The following is a 17,601-nucleotide window of genomic DNA, read 5'->3' on the forward strand; positions in this document are numbered from 1 at the left end:
CCTCTCTGACTACCTAGTTTTATTTTAGACAGTTGTAAATAATGTGGCTGATCAGATGTCACAAATTTGAAGTGAATGGGGAGGGCTGCCAGGGGCTGGCACAATAATTAAAGCCAATGAAGAGTGATGGCTGGCAGCCTGACCACAGGGGTCAGGCCAAAAACTTTAAAATATACAGTCTTTTAAATCATATATGGAATATTTACAAAACTGACCTTACACTGGGCCCCAAAGCACGTTTCAAAAAATCTTGAAGGATGAAGACTACATGGGTTATTTTCTTTGACCATAAAGCAATAAAGCCAGAAAACAAAAAGCTATTAGAGAACTACAAAAATCTCACATGTTCGCAAAGCTGGAAACACACTTTTCAATAACCCATGGGTCATACATCCTTACATTTAATCTCTTAATTCATGATACAGATTCCCAATTTAGAAATTCAGGAACTAAGAATGGAAAGAGAACACGATTTGCTCAAATTTACCCAGTTAGTAGTGGTAGAGTTGGGACACAAAACTAGGATACAGAATTTGAGAGCCCAGTGGTTTAATGAATGATATTTTCCTTATGTTCGATCTCACCGGAATTTATAAGGTGAATTCCCAAGGTCCACAGACTCAGTGGATCTGATGTTTCATGTCTTAGAAAGAATAGCTGTTGAGAGATGGGAGACATGGTTCCAGGTTGCTTCGGTGGCACTGACCTTGGATCTACTGTGTAGAGATGCATTTCCCTTTTGCTCCTGCCTCGTCTGGGGCCCCCTACCTGGGCTGAGGTATGAAGTCTAGAGGAATGGAGAGGAGAGTATCAGGTTGATGTTCTCGGATAGCTCTGAGTTAGATCCCTAGGAAGATTTCCTTTCCTTTTAAAGTTTTTTTTTTTTTTTTTCCACATGGGCGTAAGTGGTAAGCGAACAAAGAAAGACAGAAGGAAAAGTTACTTCCAGATGGCTCGCCATCTTGCTCTAATGCAGATTAAATAAAGAAAATATTCCAACATATCATTAGGCAAACATGAGTATTAATATCATTCGTATTATAAATGGAACAGAATGGAAATTCAGCCTATATCTTGACTTACATTTGAGGCTAGGGCCTAAGAGCCGGAAAACAGACAACTATAGTACCCTGATTCTGAGCAAGTTGGAGGCTCATGATATCTGATGTAAGAGGCAAGACCAAAGTATTCCTAGACATCTCTAGGGGTGGCTGCCTGAATTCTAACTTACCAAACTGCCTCCCTCTTGTGTCCTCCCTCTTGTGTCTTATTCATTTTTTTTTAATTTTTATTTATGTATGATAGTCACACACACACAGAGAGAGAGGCAGAGACACAGGCAGAGGGAGAAGCAGGCTCTATGCACCGGGAGCCCGACGCGGGACTCAATCCCGGGTCTCCAGGATCGCGCCCTGGGCCAAAGGCAGGCGCCAAACCGGTGCGCCACCCAGGGATCCCCTTGTGTCTTATTCAAATGGCCACTTAACGGCATTAATCTATCTTCTTCACCTCCACCAACTTGTGTTGACTCTTGTCAAGATAGACTTTTGGCAAACCTCCATGACATCCAAGCTTCTATGATACCGCTCTGGCCCTTCGTTTCTCTCCTTATGCTGTGAGGACAATGTTGCTGCCTCCTCTGTGGGCTCACAAGTCTGAGGCCTGACCATGTTTCTTGCAACAAGAAGGCTTAAAAACAAATGGAAAATCTGATGGTGGTCCATATCCTAGAAAGTTTCCAAAAGTGCTCAGAACTTACCAAGTGGCCCTCGGGAGGGAGAAGGCTGAGAGGTAAGAAGAGACAGTGCTAGGCTGGGCTAAAGGTCTCGAAGGTAGGAAATTTACTTCAACCCTTTGGCTTAATTTCTTCCACGCCAGAAGCCACACTGGCTCAAGGGGAGGGAATAGGCCACTGAGTTAACAGTGCTCAGTTTGGGGTTTGAAGAAACCCCCCACCCCAACTCTACCCCACTGCTTGTTCCCCACACCATCAGGGTTCAGTTCCCAGAAAGCCAGTGTGCCAATCAGTAAGTGATCCAAGTCTCAGCATGAGTTTAAAATCAACAAGTCCAAGATCAAAGTATCCAGTTATCCAATCAGCAGTGTGATTACATCCTCTCAAACTGTGAAGAAGGGTCATCTCAACCAGTTCTTGATAGGAGGCTACAGGTATCCCCGTGAAGGCCCCAAATGGTAACTCAGCCCAGTGACCTTTCACAAATGGCTGGTTGTGCCTACAGGCTGGACAGATGGTGTGGGGCCCCTGGGGTAAGCGATGGTCCGATGCCTTCAATGAGGCTGTTCCACTGGTCATAGTCCTCTTTCAGGTCTGAGTGGGGGAAAAAAAACAGGAAGGTTAGGGAAATCTTTGTAAGGTTAGAACAAAGAGTAGCTTCCATGGATTTGGTGGGTCATCCTAGAGAGGAGGGATACTAAAAGGATTGGTTAAGGTGGTTGTGATGGTGGGGATGCCTGGGTGGCAGAGTGGTTGAGCATCTGCCTTCAGCTCAGGTTGTGATCCCGGAGTCTTGGGATGGAGTCCTGCATCGGACTCCCCACAGGGAGCCTGCTTCTCCCTCTGCCTATGTCTCTACCTCTTTCTGTGTGTCTCTCATGAATAAATAAAATCTTAAAAAAAAAAAAGAGAGAGAAGTGGTTATGACGGGGACCGCAGTATGGTAACTACCATTCATTGAGTGCTTTCATAAACATGCTACATAAATGACTTGCTTAACCTGTAACAACTCAATAATAACAACAGAAGGCAGCATTTACTGAAGGGTAATTCATCCTAGGGACTGTGCCAAACATACATTGTTTCATTTAATTTTCACAATATCCCTATGTGGTAAGTCCTGTTTTAGCCCTATTACATAGAGAAAACCGAGGTTCAGAGATGCTACTCAATTCACACAAAGTCAATCCAGGTGAGAAGTGGTAGAGACAGAATTCAAACCTGGGTCAATAAGGGTAGGAAGGGATGCCTGGGTGGCTCAGTGGTTGAGCATCTGCCTTCAGCTCAGGTAGTGATCTGGGTCCTGGGATCAAGTCCCACATCAGGCTCCCCACAGGGAGCCTGCTTCTCTCTCTGCCTAGGTCTCTGCCTCTCTCTCTGTGTCTCTCATGAATAAATAAACAAAATCTTCAAAACAAAACAAAAAGGGTGAGAAAATGGAAAGCCTACTTCCAAGCTCAGGGAAGCAGCTGGGCGGGAAGGAAGAGATCTTACGCATGCTCGCCAGTGGATGCAAATTCAGGGCCGCCTCAGTGGAGGGAGGGAAAGAACAAGACAGCAGCATCCTGAAGCAGCGTAACACTGGGTAGGATTCAAGAGAAGGCCCTGGGATCAGAGGCAGATGGGTCTAACTATCCAGCAAGAACAGTCAAAAAGGGTCCAAAGCCTCAGGCTGAGGGAGCAGAGCACAGCTGAACAGGCAAATGGTGCTTTTGTTCAAAACAAACAAAAGCTGGGACAGAAGGCAGGGACCACTCTTCCCCAGCTTTGGATTCCCAGTGCCCTGCCAAGAACCTGGCATGGAATAGGTCCTCAACAAGTAAGTGCTACATATTCATTAATTCAAGAGATATCAAGCACACCCATGATGTGCCAATCTGTTTTTGGTGCTAAAAATATATCCACACACAAATAGACACCCTTATCCTCACAGAGCTCATAATCTAGAAGGCAGAGATAACAATAGACACAATAAATTATATAGGATGGGAAAAGGTGATAAGTGCTACAGGTAAAAATGGAGCCACATAAGAGAAGCAGTGGTGGTGCCTGGGAAATGGGGATGAGGGGTGGAAGGGAAGGTACAATGTTTTAAAAAGGGTGGTCAGGGGCACCTGGTTGGCTCGGTTACAAGAGAGTCTGACTCTTGATCTCAGGGTCATGAGCTCTAGCCCCAAACTGGTATAGAGATTACTTAAATAAATACATCAACTAAAATAAAAAGGGTGGTCAGAGTGGGCCTCACTAAGGTGAGAGTTGCACAAAGACTTACAGAAGTGGGAAGAACCCATGGGACTAAATGGAATAGTCTCCCAGGCAGAGGGAAGAGCAGTAAAAAGGCCCTGAAGGGGGTATGTCTGGAGTGCTGGAGGCTCGTACAACAACACTGAAGGTGGCCTGGGGAGGAGCAGCAGAAAGGGGCAGGAGGGACCGAGGGTGTATCATATCAGCCCCACAGGACACTGGACGTTGGCTTTGACACTCAGAGAAATGAGGAGCTACCAGAGAACTCTGAACACAGGCATGAGAGATCTGATTTACTTTCTATCAGGATCATTTTGGCCTCTCGATTAAGAAAAGACCATGTAGAGAGGCAAGAACAGTGAGAAAGGACTTGGGACAGGATAGCAGTCATGGGGGTGAGGACAAGCGATGAGATTCCATACGTAGTCTGAAGGTGGAGCCAAGAGGACTTCTGAGGGACTGGAAAGGGGATGTGAGAGCAGAGAAAATAATGATGTCAGCTTGAATAATTCGGAATCGGGTTTTGTTGGTGATGTCTATTGGAAGGAGAAACATTGGTGGTAGGTTATACAAATCTGATGTTCACAAGAGAGATCAAACTGAAGGTATATAGCAGGGAGTGGGTATAGCAGCCTGAGACGGTGTTTTAAGCCACAAGAGTGGATGGATGACATCAGGGGGTATGGATAGAGAAGAGGTGTAAGCCCTGAGCAGTGGGAGCAGTAAAGTAGACTGAGGAGGAGCAGACGTCAAGATGGGAGAAACCCCACAGTGGGGTGTCCTAGAAGTGAACACAGGGTTTCACAGAGGAGGGTGTCACTGACTGTCAGAAGCTGCTAAGTGCCCCAGCAGATGAGGAATGAGAACTCACCACCAGATTTGAGGCCTATGAGGGTCACAGGCCTCACTGCCAGAAGCAATTTTCATGGGGAACTGGGGTGCAAAAGCCTGACTGGAGTGGGTTTAAGAGAGAATGTAAAGAGAAGAACAGAGAAAGGAAAGATGGACCTTCTTTTGAGAAGTTTTGCTGTTAGGAGGAACAAGGAAATGGGGTGATAACTAGAAGGGAAAGTGGGGTCAAGAGAGGGGTCTTTGAAGAGAAATTTCAGGGTGAAACTAACCAAGTAGAGAGAGACAAATTGATGACTGAAGATAAAGAGGAAAAAATTGCTGGCACCATCAGCTTGAGTCCACGGAAGAGGGTAGAAGGGCTGGCCTTAGACAACTGACTGGGAAACAGTAAGCAGATACGGGGGTAAGCACCTTCACAAAGGTGGACAGATGAGGCACTAGGATTTTGAGGAAGTACTGACTCCTTCCACCTTCCAGTGACAAGGGAGGTGAAGTTCATCAGCTGAGAGACAGGGGAGGGGAAGGTGTCAGAAGTCTGCAGAGAAAGGAGAAGAGAGATCAGAAGAGAGGACGAATAGATAGACAGAAGGTGCCTACAGAAGCGCCAATCTCTTTAATAGAAAAGAAAGAACTTCCCTGGGTCAGTGGCAGATATGCTCCCAGAGGTATTTTTAGGAGTGGTGAGAGGTACAGCTCACTACAATCCATTTTAGTTTCCCGGGTGATAATGTACCATGTGGCCACCAAAATGCTTCCCTTTGCCAAGCTAACTGCCCCAAGAGGAAAGTCTGCCTTTTCAGACTGTCTCATCTCTTCTTGCCTGGTTACATGAGAGCCTCCGACTGGGGCCCTCAGCCTCTCAGACAGGCCCATCGCCAGTCCTCCATTATGCAGCTGGACCGCACACACAAGTCTAATCATGACATTCTCCTGGCCAATGAAATATAATCCACAGTCATTTCAGCAAACATCTGGCTTCTGCCCACTTCTCTGCCTTTATGTTCCACCAACTCAATAACCTGAGTGCCAGATACACTAAACAGTTTCTCAAAACTGACCACACAAGCCACTGTGCCTTCTGTTTAGAAGACCTTGCCCCTTCCCTGGTGAACTATACTCATCTGTTAAGATTAAAGACAAGCATCACTTTGTCCAGGGAGCCTCCTCTCTTAGGCTGTTCTTTCCCTTCCATCCGCTAGGTACCTGCTGTCTGTGTCTCCTCAACACTGAGTGCATATTGAGGTCATCAGAGTCACTGGCAGAACAGGGCATCACTAAATCTATGGGCTTTGGAATCAGACAATTTAGGTTACATGCTGGCCTTGCCACTTAGGAATCAGATAACCTTGGACAAATTACTTAAATTTCTTAAGGTTCATATCTTCATCTATAAAATAAGAGTTAAGAATAAAAGTACCTACTAGACAGGTCTATTTTCAGGATTACATGTGATGGTGAATCTAAAGTACTTAGCAGAAGGCCTGACATAAAGCAAGTTCTCAAAAATCTCCCTATAGTCGAAGACTCTCCTTTTCATCTCCTCCTCTGCTGGTCTCCAGCAATGAGTATATTAGCTCAACAGACATTGCTACTAAAGGCAGCCCGCCCCATCATGCTATGGTGGGCTCCCCTGTCATCTTTAGCTCTTACCTAATGACATGATGCCAATAGTTAACAGAGCAAGTGGGCCGAGGACCATGTAGTCAGTCCCCAATGAAGTCTAGAGTCACGGATCCATTCCTCTCCTACGAGGTGACGGGGTGATGCTCTAAAGTCTCTAGTAACCCTAAAGTCTCTAAATCCAGGCTGGCAGAAAGGCTCACAATGAGCAAGATGAAATGAACAGGCATACAAAATGCAAATTTAGGTTAAAATAGTCAATACATTCATACTAAAACAAATATATTTTAAAATATATTTGTTAGGCAATTTTGGAACTGTTAATGCACTCAGGCCATGCAACTAAGAGGCTGGTGTCCAGAGCACAGAGGTGACAATCTTGCTATACCACCTCTAGTAAGTTATGTCCAAGTCAGGGCACTACATCTCAAGAAACACCCTGACAAAGAGTGTATCCAGAGGGGATAATAAATGGCAATATGGGGAACTGCCCCAGTGGGAGTATCCAAAGAGCTGCAAGGGGTCTGAGACCTCCTTGGGGAGTTCTTGTCCCCTCAGGACAATCAGGACATGCAGAGAATTAGAAAGAATCAGATCTTGCTATTGGGCTAGAGCTAAGTGACCTTCAAAACTCAAGGCAGCCTGGTCCCCTTCTGAAGGAAACTGCACTATACCCAGCACTGCCAAGGGATCAGTCTGGGGCAAACAATGGTAGCCTCAGCCATGCTGGCTGGGTCAGAAAGGGACATCTGGTCAAGAGAGCCCCGGGCCTAGGTTGGGCAGTGGCCTACAACGTGTTGTTAGGTAAAGGCGGGCTGGGAGAATAAAGTTGTCTCTCTTGGGAATTTTGGGAAATCCAAGAGAATATGGCCACGAGCAGTGGGAATCAGAGATGAAAGGATGCCACAAGGTAGAGAGACCAATCCATGAATGGTTCGAGCCAACTGAAGCGATAGGGAACCAGTAACTATGAATAAGCAGATGCTAGCACCAAGAGAAAAACTAGAGTAGAGAAGAAGAAAAATACAGACCAGAGGGCAAGAGATACAGAGATGTCATGAGAGGAAGAGACACAGGGATGGAGCCCATGAGAGAGGAGAGAGGGAGAGAGGGAGAGAGGGAGAGAGAGGGAGAGAGAGGGAGAGAGAGGGAGAGAGAGAGAGAGAGAGAGAGAGAGAGAGAGAGAGAGAGAGAGAGAGAGATCAGTCCTGTAAGTTATCTTGGTTCCTGTAACTTCACTTCCCACATGGTGGATATACTTTCAAAAACAAACTCTCCTTCTTATCTCAAGGTAAATGAGTGAATCTCTAGTCTTTGTAATGGAAAAAAAGCCTATTTAGAATATCATTCTTAAAACAGAGAGGCAGAGAGGGCTAACCCTCATAGCAGCACACTCCATGCTGCTTGATAGTGTGGCAGGGAAGAAGGAAGAGGAGATCTGCTCTGGGTGGAAGGCTAGAACAAAGACCTCTACAGACCTTGCCATTTAGCTGGTCTGTGACATATGATGCTAGCCATAAGCTTTCCACGATTTATTTTGTTTAAAGCACTTCTACAAATTTAGCCCATTTATCATCATAACCTGCTCTGCGGTATAGATGAGGTGAGTGGCAAGGAGTTAGGATGAAGGTAATGGAGGAGGGAGAGAGATGAAAGTTCCATTTACACTGAAGAAACCAAGACTTGTAAGTTAAATGAATCAGCTAAGGTCATTTGGGTAGTAAGAGACAGAGTCAGCGTCTCCAAACTTTCAGCTAAGTGTTCTTTCTACAACTCTATGCAATTCTCTCCTTTATTCAGGCTTTCCTTTTGCCATAAATCTTCCTGCTCTGGGACATGGTAGTAGTATAGGCCACTAACAGGAAATCTAAGGGATCCCCAAGTGGTAGTATAGGCCACTAGTAGGAAAATCTAAGGGACCCCCCCCCAAGGCTGCCCACAAACTCCAGTCCTCTCCTTACCAAGGTGCTTCTGCAGGAAGGCCAACATGGCCCTCACCATAATCTCTTGACCTTCATAGGGGTCCAAGCTCCCACGGGTTTGAGTGGAGAAGAATTTACCAATCCAGTTACCAGCCACAAAAGCAAAATCAGTTTGACTCCGATGAACAGAACCACTAGAGGAAAAGAGAAACAAATGACTGATCAGGGTCTGGAGGCCAGGGCACACAAATATTTGCTAAGCATCTACCATGTACAAGGGGCTTTGCATGCATTAGCTCACTGAATTTTCATCACAATGCAGGTGTGCCTAGCTTCAAAGCTGCCTCAACCCCTAGAACACAACATCTGACAGTGCAGAGAAAGGCTGAGTTAGCTGGAGGGGGCGGACACAGGGTGAGGAGGAGGGACCTGTCACACCTGCCATTCCTCTGTGTTATCAACTACTGCACCATGGCTTTTTCCTGGTGACTTCTGAACATTCACAAAACATCAGCTTCTTCTTCTTTAGAACTGTACCACAAAGTAAACAGGAAAAGGAATCACCTGCCTGTACCCAAGTAATCAGAAAAGTAAGTGCAAACACTTATTTATAAAAGATGGGTTTCTGGATTAGAATTTAAGTTCTTTGATATCAAATACATTTAATTCAAAAGTGCAATTCTCACTAGGTTCATTTTGGACTATTACAACTAAATTTACTACTTAATTCAATGAGGGAAGAAATCTAAATGCTAACATTTGGTTGGTATCCAGCAGATAAACTGACTTTTTAAAAAAAAAATGTATTGTTTAACGCACATGAAAAAGTGTAAAGAATAATGTAATGGATACTTGAGTATCCAGTGCTCAGGTTAAGAAGTTATACTATATGTTGGTAAATTGAATTCAAATAAAATATTATTAAAAAAAAAAAGAAGTAATACACTGCTAATAGTTAAATCACCCTTGGATGCTCCTTCCCAGCTGTTCTCACCTCCCTTCCCTCCAGAGGTCAGCATTACCCTCAATCTGAGTGGCCTGGGGAAACTGTCAAGCAGTCCTCTGCTGCCAAGAGATCAAAAGGTCAGGGGAGGGCTGGCGCTAAGGAAGTGAGCCTAGCCAAGATGAGCAAGGGAAGAAGTACTGACTACTGAGAAGACTCCTAGCATTCCAGGGCTTTGGATTTAGCATTTCAACTACCAGAGATGATTCCAAAAGTCCATGACATATAGTTACTTGTTTTGCTGAAATAGGACCTGGGATCCTTAACACATGTGTTGCTCAGCTCTGCCAGGCTCGAGTGTAGGGCAGAAGAAAGTCACAGACTGGTCAGTGAGCCTTTAGCCCTAGGCCTGAACTCTGTGCACTTCCAAATTACAGTACTTATCTGAAGATCACTCCAAATTTTCTTTCTGTGATAAACGACTCCCATCTGTTAGTGCTAGGAATGGAAGTGAAGAGAATATGGTTTATCTTGGGCAGAATATTGATGGTTTAAGGAAGATAATTTGAATTGAGGTATTCAAGGTCTCCAAAAGTCTATCTTGTGAATGTCAAGAGTATTATAGGGCAACCCAGGTGGCTCAGCAGTTTACTGCCGCCTTCGGTCCAGGTGTGATCCTGGAGGCCCGGGATCGAGTCCCACGTCGGGCTCCCTGCAGGGAACCTGCTTCTCCCTCTGCCTGTGTCTCTGCCTCTGTGTGTGTGTGTCTCATGAATAAATAAATAAAATCTTAAAAAAAAAAGAGTCTATTATATTTACACTCTTCAAAAGGTTCAATAAAATTCCCAAATGAGGTTATGGATCTCTGGAGTCCATCCAGACCCATACTTTCTCTCTCCAATTTACAATCTCCACAATACCCTTTTCCCAGAAAGCAACAGGTAAATTCTGTCATCAAGTCATAGCAGAGAAGGACAGATATGAAATCCTAAAGGAATTAAGACTTTGCACCTCAGGAAGAATTTAAGTATTGAACTAATGGGTAGAACTTACAGATAATTTAGAAGAAATTAAGAGAGCCACTGCTGAGTAGCAAATGGAGAGGACACTGGGGGTGATGATCCTGGGGCTTACTCACAGCACAGTTATGATTCTGGACTGTTCATGTTGAGCACATATCTTCTTCATCAAGTTGACACTCTCCACTGTTTGGAATTTTTCAGCATTGATAAAAAACACAGGACCTCTGGCTTTGGGGTAAAAGTCATGTTCCAGGGGAAACATCCAAGCATCCAGAGCCACAGCACACCTGTGACAGAACCAGACAATTGGAACTGCCATACAGAAATCCAGGCAAAAATAGTTAAGCCAGTGGGGGAAGTGCCAGGGCTCTTCCCTTCTGTGGGACAAAGGCTCAGAAAGCCAAGAAGGGGTTACCAGAGCCCAGGTCCTTCAGTTAGGATCTTGGATAGAGATCACTTTTATCTGTCACCAAAGATCATTCTAGATTTTAATTAATTAACTAATTAATTATTATTATTTTAAATGTAGGCTCCACGTCCAACATGGGGCTTGAACTCACAACTCTGATATCAAGAGTCGGATGCTCTACTGACAGAGCAAGCCACGTACTCCAGATCCTTTTAGATCTCAAACTCACTGACAGCAAGGATCAGATCTTCTCCTGGGTCTACTCTCAGGCAGCTGACTTAGGTTGCTCAGAAGGCATTTTATTCATTCAACATTCATTGAGTACCTTCTATGTGCTTAGCCCTGTGCTGTGGATACAGGGATAAGTGACACGGTTCTTGATTTTAAGGAGCTCCCAGTTTAGAAGGGGAGACAGAACAGAAAAGGGAACAAAACAGAGCTTAGTGCCCTGACTGCATAAGGAACTATGTGAGACCACAGCATATGTGGATGGGAGGTCACAGATCAAACACATGGCCAGTGTGTCAAGCAGTAATCTGTCTCCTGGGGCAAAACTAAGGCCCCAAGATTAGCACCTCTCCCCCACCCTGGGTTCCTCCATTCTTCACCTCAATAAAAGACAAGCATCTCCTTACCAAAAGGAAAAACCTGACTCCTCTCTTTCCTTCACCTTATAAGTCACCAAGTCCTGAAAATTCTAAAACATATCATGACTCAATTTCTCTCTCTCCATCCTAATGCAAATCCATCACCTCTGCCCTTGACTGAGATAGCCTTCCTCTAAGTAGCCTCCTGTTTTTCAGTCTTGTCCTGCTACAAGCCACTCTTCATACAGTAGCCAGAGGGATCTTTTATTTGTTTTTTTAATTTCTTTCTTTTTTTTTTTTTTTTTTTAGTAGGCTCCCTGTCCAGTGTGGAGTCCAATGCAGGGCCTGAACTCATGACCCTGAGGATCAAGACTTGGGCTGAGATCAAGTCAGGCACTTAACCCACTGAGCTACCCAAGTGCCCCCTTGAGGGATCTTTTAAACTGTAAATAAAACTTTTCTCGAGGCACCTGCCTGGCTCAGTCAGAGGAGCATGTGACTCTTGATCTCAGGGTCATGAGTTTGAGTTCCATGCTGGGCGTAGCGATTAGATAAATGAATAAATAAAAACTTTAAAAAAAGGATTTTTTTCTGCTTAAAATACTTTGGTGGTTTCCCATCATACTGGAATAAAACTGAACTCTCTTACTCTGGCCAAAAGGCCATGTGATCTAGCCCATGTTATCTCTCTGACCATATCTTGAACTACTTCCCCCTCACTCACTATGCCTCTCCCACACTGAAAAAGCAAGTTTCTTTCTACCTCAGGGCTTTTGCATTAGCTGTTCCCTCGGCCCAGAATTATCTTTCCCTAGACCTTCATATGGTTGGCTTCTTTATAAGCCTTGGCTTATGTCATTTTCTTAAAGAAACCTCCAATTACTCCAGTATATCAGCCTAGTTTATTTTCTTCCCTGCATCTGAGTGCTGGGTATTTGGCTGCTAGTTGTTCACTAGCCTGTCTCCTCCCAAAATAACGTAACTCTATGAAATCAGAGACCTTATTTTTTTGTTCACCATGGAATCCCTAGCTCCCAAACCAGTGCCTGCCACATAACACTTGTGTGACAAATATTTGCTAGATGAATGAATGGTGTGCAGAGCTCACATAAGCATCGTTGGGACACTCACCGAAACTGGGTCTCCTTGGCCAAAGCCAATAGAGCTGTAGCCCCGCCAAATGAATGTCCCATCACAGCCACGCAGCTCATGTTGATGCTGCCCTGAGGAAAGCAGAGAACTGAACCAAATCAGAAATGCATGACTGCTCTTTCAGGAATTCAGAGGCAAGAGGCAAAGAGTGAGACAATGATGCAGAAGCACAATACAGCGGGTGAGCTCCTGCCTGCATAGTAAGAACCTCTTGCTCTCCAAGCTGAACAACTTTCTGCAGTCAGGAATTCTGAAAACTATGTTTTTCATCTCTGTTTTTGTAATCATACCACCTGTAATACCTGGACCAGGGGAGACATCCAAATATCTATGAATAAATGAATAGGTCTAAATGATGTGATTCCATACAGAGCCATCCATGTCAGAGCACACTGGGAACAAGAAATGTCTCCTATCTCTAGATCCCTTACAGTTGCTCCAACAGGGTGACAGAGACACCAAGTCAAAGACAGAATGGGAAACTCACGCTGCCTGTCCACTTTCCACTGAAGCAAGGCCGCTCATGCAAAAACAAACTCTGGTTCTACTTCCTCTGGGTATCTGTTCTGACTTTGATCCACCAGAGTGAGTCTGCTTGTTCCTCCATGCTTTGTAAGTAGCTATTTCTAATTGTCCCCAGAAGCCTTCAGGGCACGGTTATATAAGAAGCCACTGCAGCCACCTGCTGAGGGGCTCCAGGGAAATCTCTCTGGCCTTTGCGGCCCAGCGTCTGCCCTGAACCTGTGCTCTCCCCAATTTCTATCCTAAGACTCTGTATCTAAATTCTCCCCATTTGCTTAGTATCTTCAGACCAACAACTTGGTTGATGGCCACTTCAGCTTTTTTTAATAGGCCAATATATTTATATACCTTGAAAATTGGGAGTATATAGTGAAGTCACCCACGTACCACATTCCCTTTCCACACAGCTGCCCAACACCTACCCCCAAATGGGTAAGTTTCTTCAGTGTCTTTGCAGAGCTTACTTATGCACAGACAGGTAAATGTGAATCTACACATCCACTTTTTACACAAAACTTACCTTTGTGAATAATAATATTAGTTTACATAAAGACCTTCCTTATCTTTCTTTACAGTTACATCTGGTTTCCCCATGGCGTAGACAACTGGCTAATCACCAAATCTGTCTTTCTTCTTTCTGGACATACAGCTAGACTCTTTCTCAGCAGTTGGATGTGCCCTTGGAACTGAGTTCTAGCCAACAGAATGAGCGTGAAAGCAAGATCTCCACTTCCAGGGCCTGGCCCATAAAGAGTGTTTCGTATAAACCTCCACACCTTTCCCCACTCCTGGCTTAATGCACACAGTGGAGTTGGGTTTCACAAGTAGAAGAGGGTAGAACTATAAGCTGGAAGGAGCCTGGATCCCTGAGTCACTCTTTGCAGAGGAGTATCCATTTTCAACTTTATGTGGGAGAGAAGTAAATTTCTACTGTGTTAAACTACTGAGATTTGGAACTTATGAGTTACAGCAATTAGCATTATCAAAACGATTACGTACATTGTTTCATAATCTATTAAACCATTTCCCTTACTGAAGAACACTTAGGATACTACCAATCTTTTGCTGTGAAAGACAACAGAGGAATGAATAACCTTATACATATATCATGTTGCACGTGTACAGATATCTATAGAATAAATTCCCAGAACTGCACATTGCTGGGTCAAAGAATATGCACATTTGTACTGTTGATAGCTATTGCCAAATTGTCCTGCATGGGGTAATCTGGACTCTCATGGGCAACACAGCAGAATATCTACTTTCCCATAGCTTTGCCAACAGGAGTGAATAATTTTCTGATCTTAATCTGAGAGGTGAAAATGTTCTTAGAGCTGTTTTTATCCTATATTTCTCCAAAATAAAATAATCCAACTAAACTCCTGCCTGCCCAATGCCTGCCTCAGGATCCCAGGCATGCAGCCCTGCACTTCAGTGCCTGGGTCCCTGCTTGTCTGCTGGGAGCTGGTGGCACACAGCAAATAGCTGTTAAAGTGCTTTAGATGTCTGCCTTCCCAACTGGCCATCCAGGCAGGTACTTTGCCCTGGATGGCCTCAACTCGACCGGAGCCTTTAAAAGGCATTTTCTAACAAGGCTTTGGGGCAAACGGCATAGGCTTTGGGAACAAAAAGTCCCAGTTTGAAGTCTACCACTTACTTAGCTATGTGACCTTGGGTAGATACTTAGCCTCTTTGATCCTTCATTTCTTTCTATGTAGAGAGCTAATAGTGCTTGCTGTGTAAGTTTGTATGAGGTACTCTTATCATGGTACACAGAGAGTAGTAATTGCTATTTTATATATATTTGTGTATATAAATGTACACACACACATACCATTCTCATTCATGCAATGGAATATGACATGGCTATTAAAAGTCATGCCATAGAAAAATATTAACCATTCAGACTATTATGCTAAGTGAAAAAAAAGAGCCACAAAACAGCTTGTATTAAAGTGATCACATTATTGTTTTTAAAAACATATACGTATGTGTTGAACACTTTAAAGGAACTGGAAAGACAAACATCAAAATGTAAAAAACTTTTTTCTTCACATTTTTGTGTGATTTCTTGGTTCTCTAAATAGAGCCTGAGCTACTTTTGAAATTAGGTGGAAAAGATCAGGGGTTGGGAATGTCTCTTCATGGGTATCAAATCCCATAGCTGGGACAGTTTCTACCCTTCTGGGAGGAATTTTAGGATTCTCTCCAAGTTAGGAATTAGCCTGCTACAGACACAGGTTGTTTGTTGCCTAACACACCTTCCTTTGGGGAACAAACCATCTTTCCTTTCTCCATGTGGACCTTTTGGGATGCCAGTTCCTGGTGCTCAGGCTCCCCTGACCCAGAAGTGTGTGTAGAACATAGGCAGGCCAATCAGAATACCCTGTCCCTCTGATACAGTGATGGGTCCAGAAGGGACATGTAACCCAAGCAGGGCCACAGCTTTCCCAGACTAGTGGAAGCCAACAGAGTCTCTTTTCCTTTTACATTTGGAGAGAGTGGAAATACAGGCTTGGGCTGCCAGCAACCATCTTTCTTGCCTAATGGAGAGAATATGGTAAGAAGGGAGCCCACACACACAGAGTAGAACTGAGCCAGAAGAAGGAAGAGGGAGTGCCAGAACTTTGATGACAATGTCTGAGACCCTGGATCTAGCTACATTGGCCTGAAGTCTTTGGTCTTCCGACTTATTTGAGGCAATAAATTGTCTTTCGGTTTAAGCTAATGAGTTAGGTTTCTATGATTTGTAACCAAAAAAGTCCTGATGAATCCATGTGCTCCAGGTCATCCCAATTGCTACCATACCTTCAAAGTCGTCAGATCCAACCCATCAGGCAAGATGTTGAGAACAATCTGCCCAGCAGTGACCTCTTGCAGGATCCTCAACACCCGAGTACACTCGCTTACCCTCTGATACACCTGCAACAGAGACAATGGTGGTGGGAGCTAGAATGTGACACAACCATTCAACAAGAGTCTAACTCTCCAACAGAGCCAAGGAAGGATGCAGGGATAGTTTGCCCACCTCTATCTCAGCAAGCACTGTGGGCTCCACATCCTGAGAAAGACTCAGCAACCTCCGAGCAGCTCACCTAACTGCTGAGAGTTGAGTTGGCACTACTACTCAGACTCTACCCACTTCCCCATGGGGGAGTCAGGAGGACCCAATAAGACAACATATATGAATGTACCTTGAACCACAAAAGGAATAAGAGTATTTTTTTATAAACCCAGTACTGGTTTCTACTTGCCTACTTGTAGTACACATCTATTGTTTTCGTCTGCCTAGTACTTACCTGCCCCCACTTCACTCATTATCCCTGACTTTTGAGGACTATGCCCTCCTCAAATCTATCAATGTCTTTCTGATGAGAATTTCTCATTTGGGTACTTCCTCACGGCCTAGGAGCCTCCCTCTAGGATTTTTCACAGTGCAGCTTGAGGCAGGTGTGGCGACTAGGGGATGACCCCCAAACACCCCTATTCTTTCAGGTGGTGAGGTCAAACATGCAAACTCAGTCTGTCAAGAGCTGTGGTTATGGGGTACCTGGGTAGCTCAGTCAGTTAAGTGTCTGCCTTTGGCTCAAGTCATGATGTCAGGGTCCTGGGGATCTGGGATCGAGCCTCACGTTGGGCTCCCTGCTCAGGAGGGAGTCTGCTTCTCCCTCTACTGTTTTCCCCAATCACGTTCTCTTTCTCTCAAATAAATAAATAATCTTAAAAAAAAAAAAAGAGAGAGAGAGAGAGAGTGAGCTGTGGTCTAACCTCACAAGGTAAGCCAGTTTGCAGATAAGATCAACCAGCAGAGGAGACAGAGATGAGAGAGAGAGATGGTATTGGAGTCTGGCTCCAGTGGTCCTGCTCTTCTTCTAATCTGCCTGTATAAGCCAGTCAAACCTCTCTTTTGCCCAACAAGATTATTATTATTATTATTATTTTTTTTTTTTTTACTTATTTATGATAGTCACAGAGAGAGAGAGAGAGGCAGAGACACAGGCAGAGGGAGAAGCCGTGGGATTCGATCCCGGATCTCCCGGATCGTGACCTGGGCCAAAGGCAGGCGCCAAACCGCTGCGCCACCCAGGGATCCCCTAACAAGATTAAATTGAGTTTCTGTCACCTATAATCATTTAGAGTCTTGATTAACACACCATTTCTCTGATGTGGCAAGCTCAGACCCTCTATAAGTGAGATTGCGGGACAGAAGGTTAGTTACAAGTCTTCTTAGTGACTGTAGTATACGGAAGAGAGGCTTATCAACTCTCCCTCCCCAACTGGCACAAGCCTACCTGGCAATTCCGGACATGGAATTCCTTCTCCCCTTCTTCAATTTGTCGGTGAGGGATCCATTCCTCCTCCAGCGACTCATTAGTGGCCTGGCTCTCCTCCGGGGCCTGCTTACAGAAACAGGTGGTCGCAGCCGACCCATCCCTGAAATACACATGCCACCAGAGAAACTCAAAGACATTTTTCAGCTTATTTTTCCCCTTTACCAAATCCTCCATTTCCACCAAGACACTCTGGATCCCCTTTTGCCTAGCAGGCAGAAAGATATGGGGGGCATACAGAGGAGAGGAGAAAAAATGGATT

The 17,601-nt window shown here is 44.6% G+C and overlaps 1 protein-coding gene across 18 annotated transcripts in view; it reads right to left on the reverse strand.

Moving 5' to 3' along the window:
* Positions 1-532: 532 nt before the first annotated feature.
* Positions 533-17,601, reverse strand: part of PAFAH2 (platelet activating factor acetylhydrolase 2) — a 31,199-nt gene continuing 14,130 nt past the window's right edge. For 17 of the 18 annotated variants that reach the window (XM_055331627.1, XM_055331618.1, XM_055331621.1 and 14 more), the window contains 6 exons: positions 17,301-17,442; positions 15,817-15,930; positions 12,466-12,557; positions 10,455-10,625; positions 8,413-8,567; positions 533-2,329 (listed from right to left, as the gene is read on the reverse strand). In XM_055331627.1, the coding sequence (XP_055187602.1) occupies positions 2,235-2,329; positions 8,413-8,567; positions 10,455-10,625; positions 12,466-12,557; positions 15,817-15,930; positions 17,301-17,442 (769 nt within the window). In that variant the 3' untranslated portion in view covers positions 533-2,234. Of the gene's footprint in view, positions 2,330-8,412; positions 8,568-10,454; positions 10,626-12,465; positions 12,558-15,816; positions 15,931-17,300; positions 17,443-17,601 lie in introns of those variants that run through there. The other variant, XR_008665261.1, reaches the window with a different exon arrangement.

The sequence above is a fragment of the Nyctereutes procyonoides genome, unplaced genomic scaffold (genome assembly GCF_905146905.1).
Source record: "Nyctereutes procyonoides isolate TBG_1078 unplaced genomic scaffold, NYPRO_anot_genome, whole genome shotgun sequence".
Classification (NCBI taxonomy): Eukaryota; Metazoa; Chordata; class Mammalia; order Carnivora; family Canidae; genus Nyctereutes; species Nyctereutes procyonoides.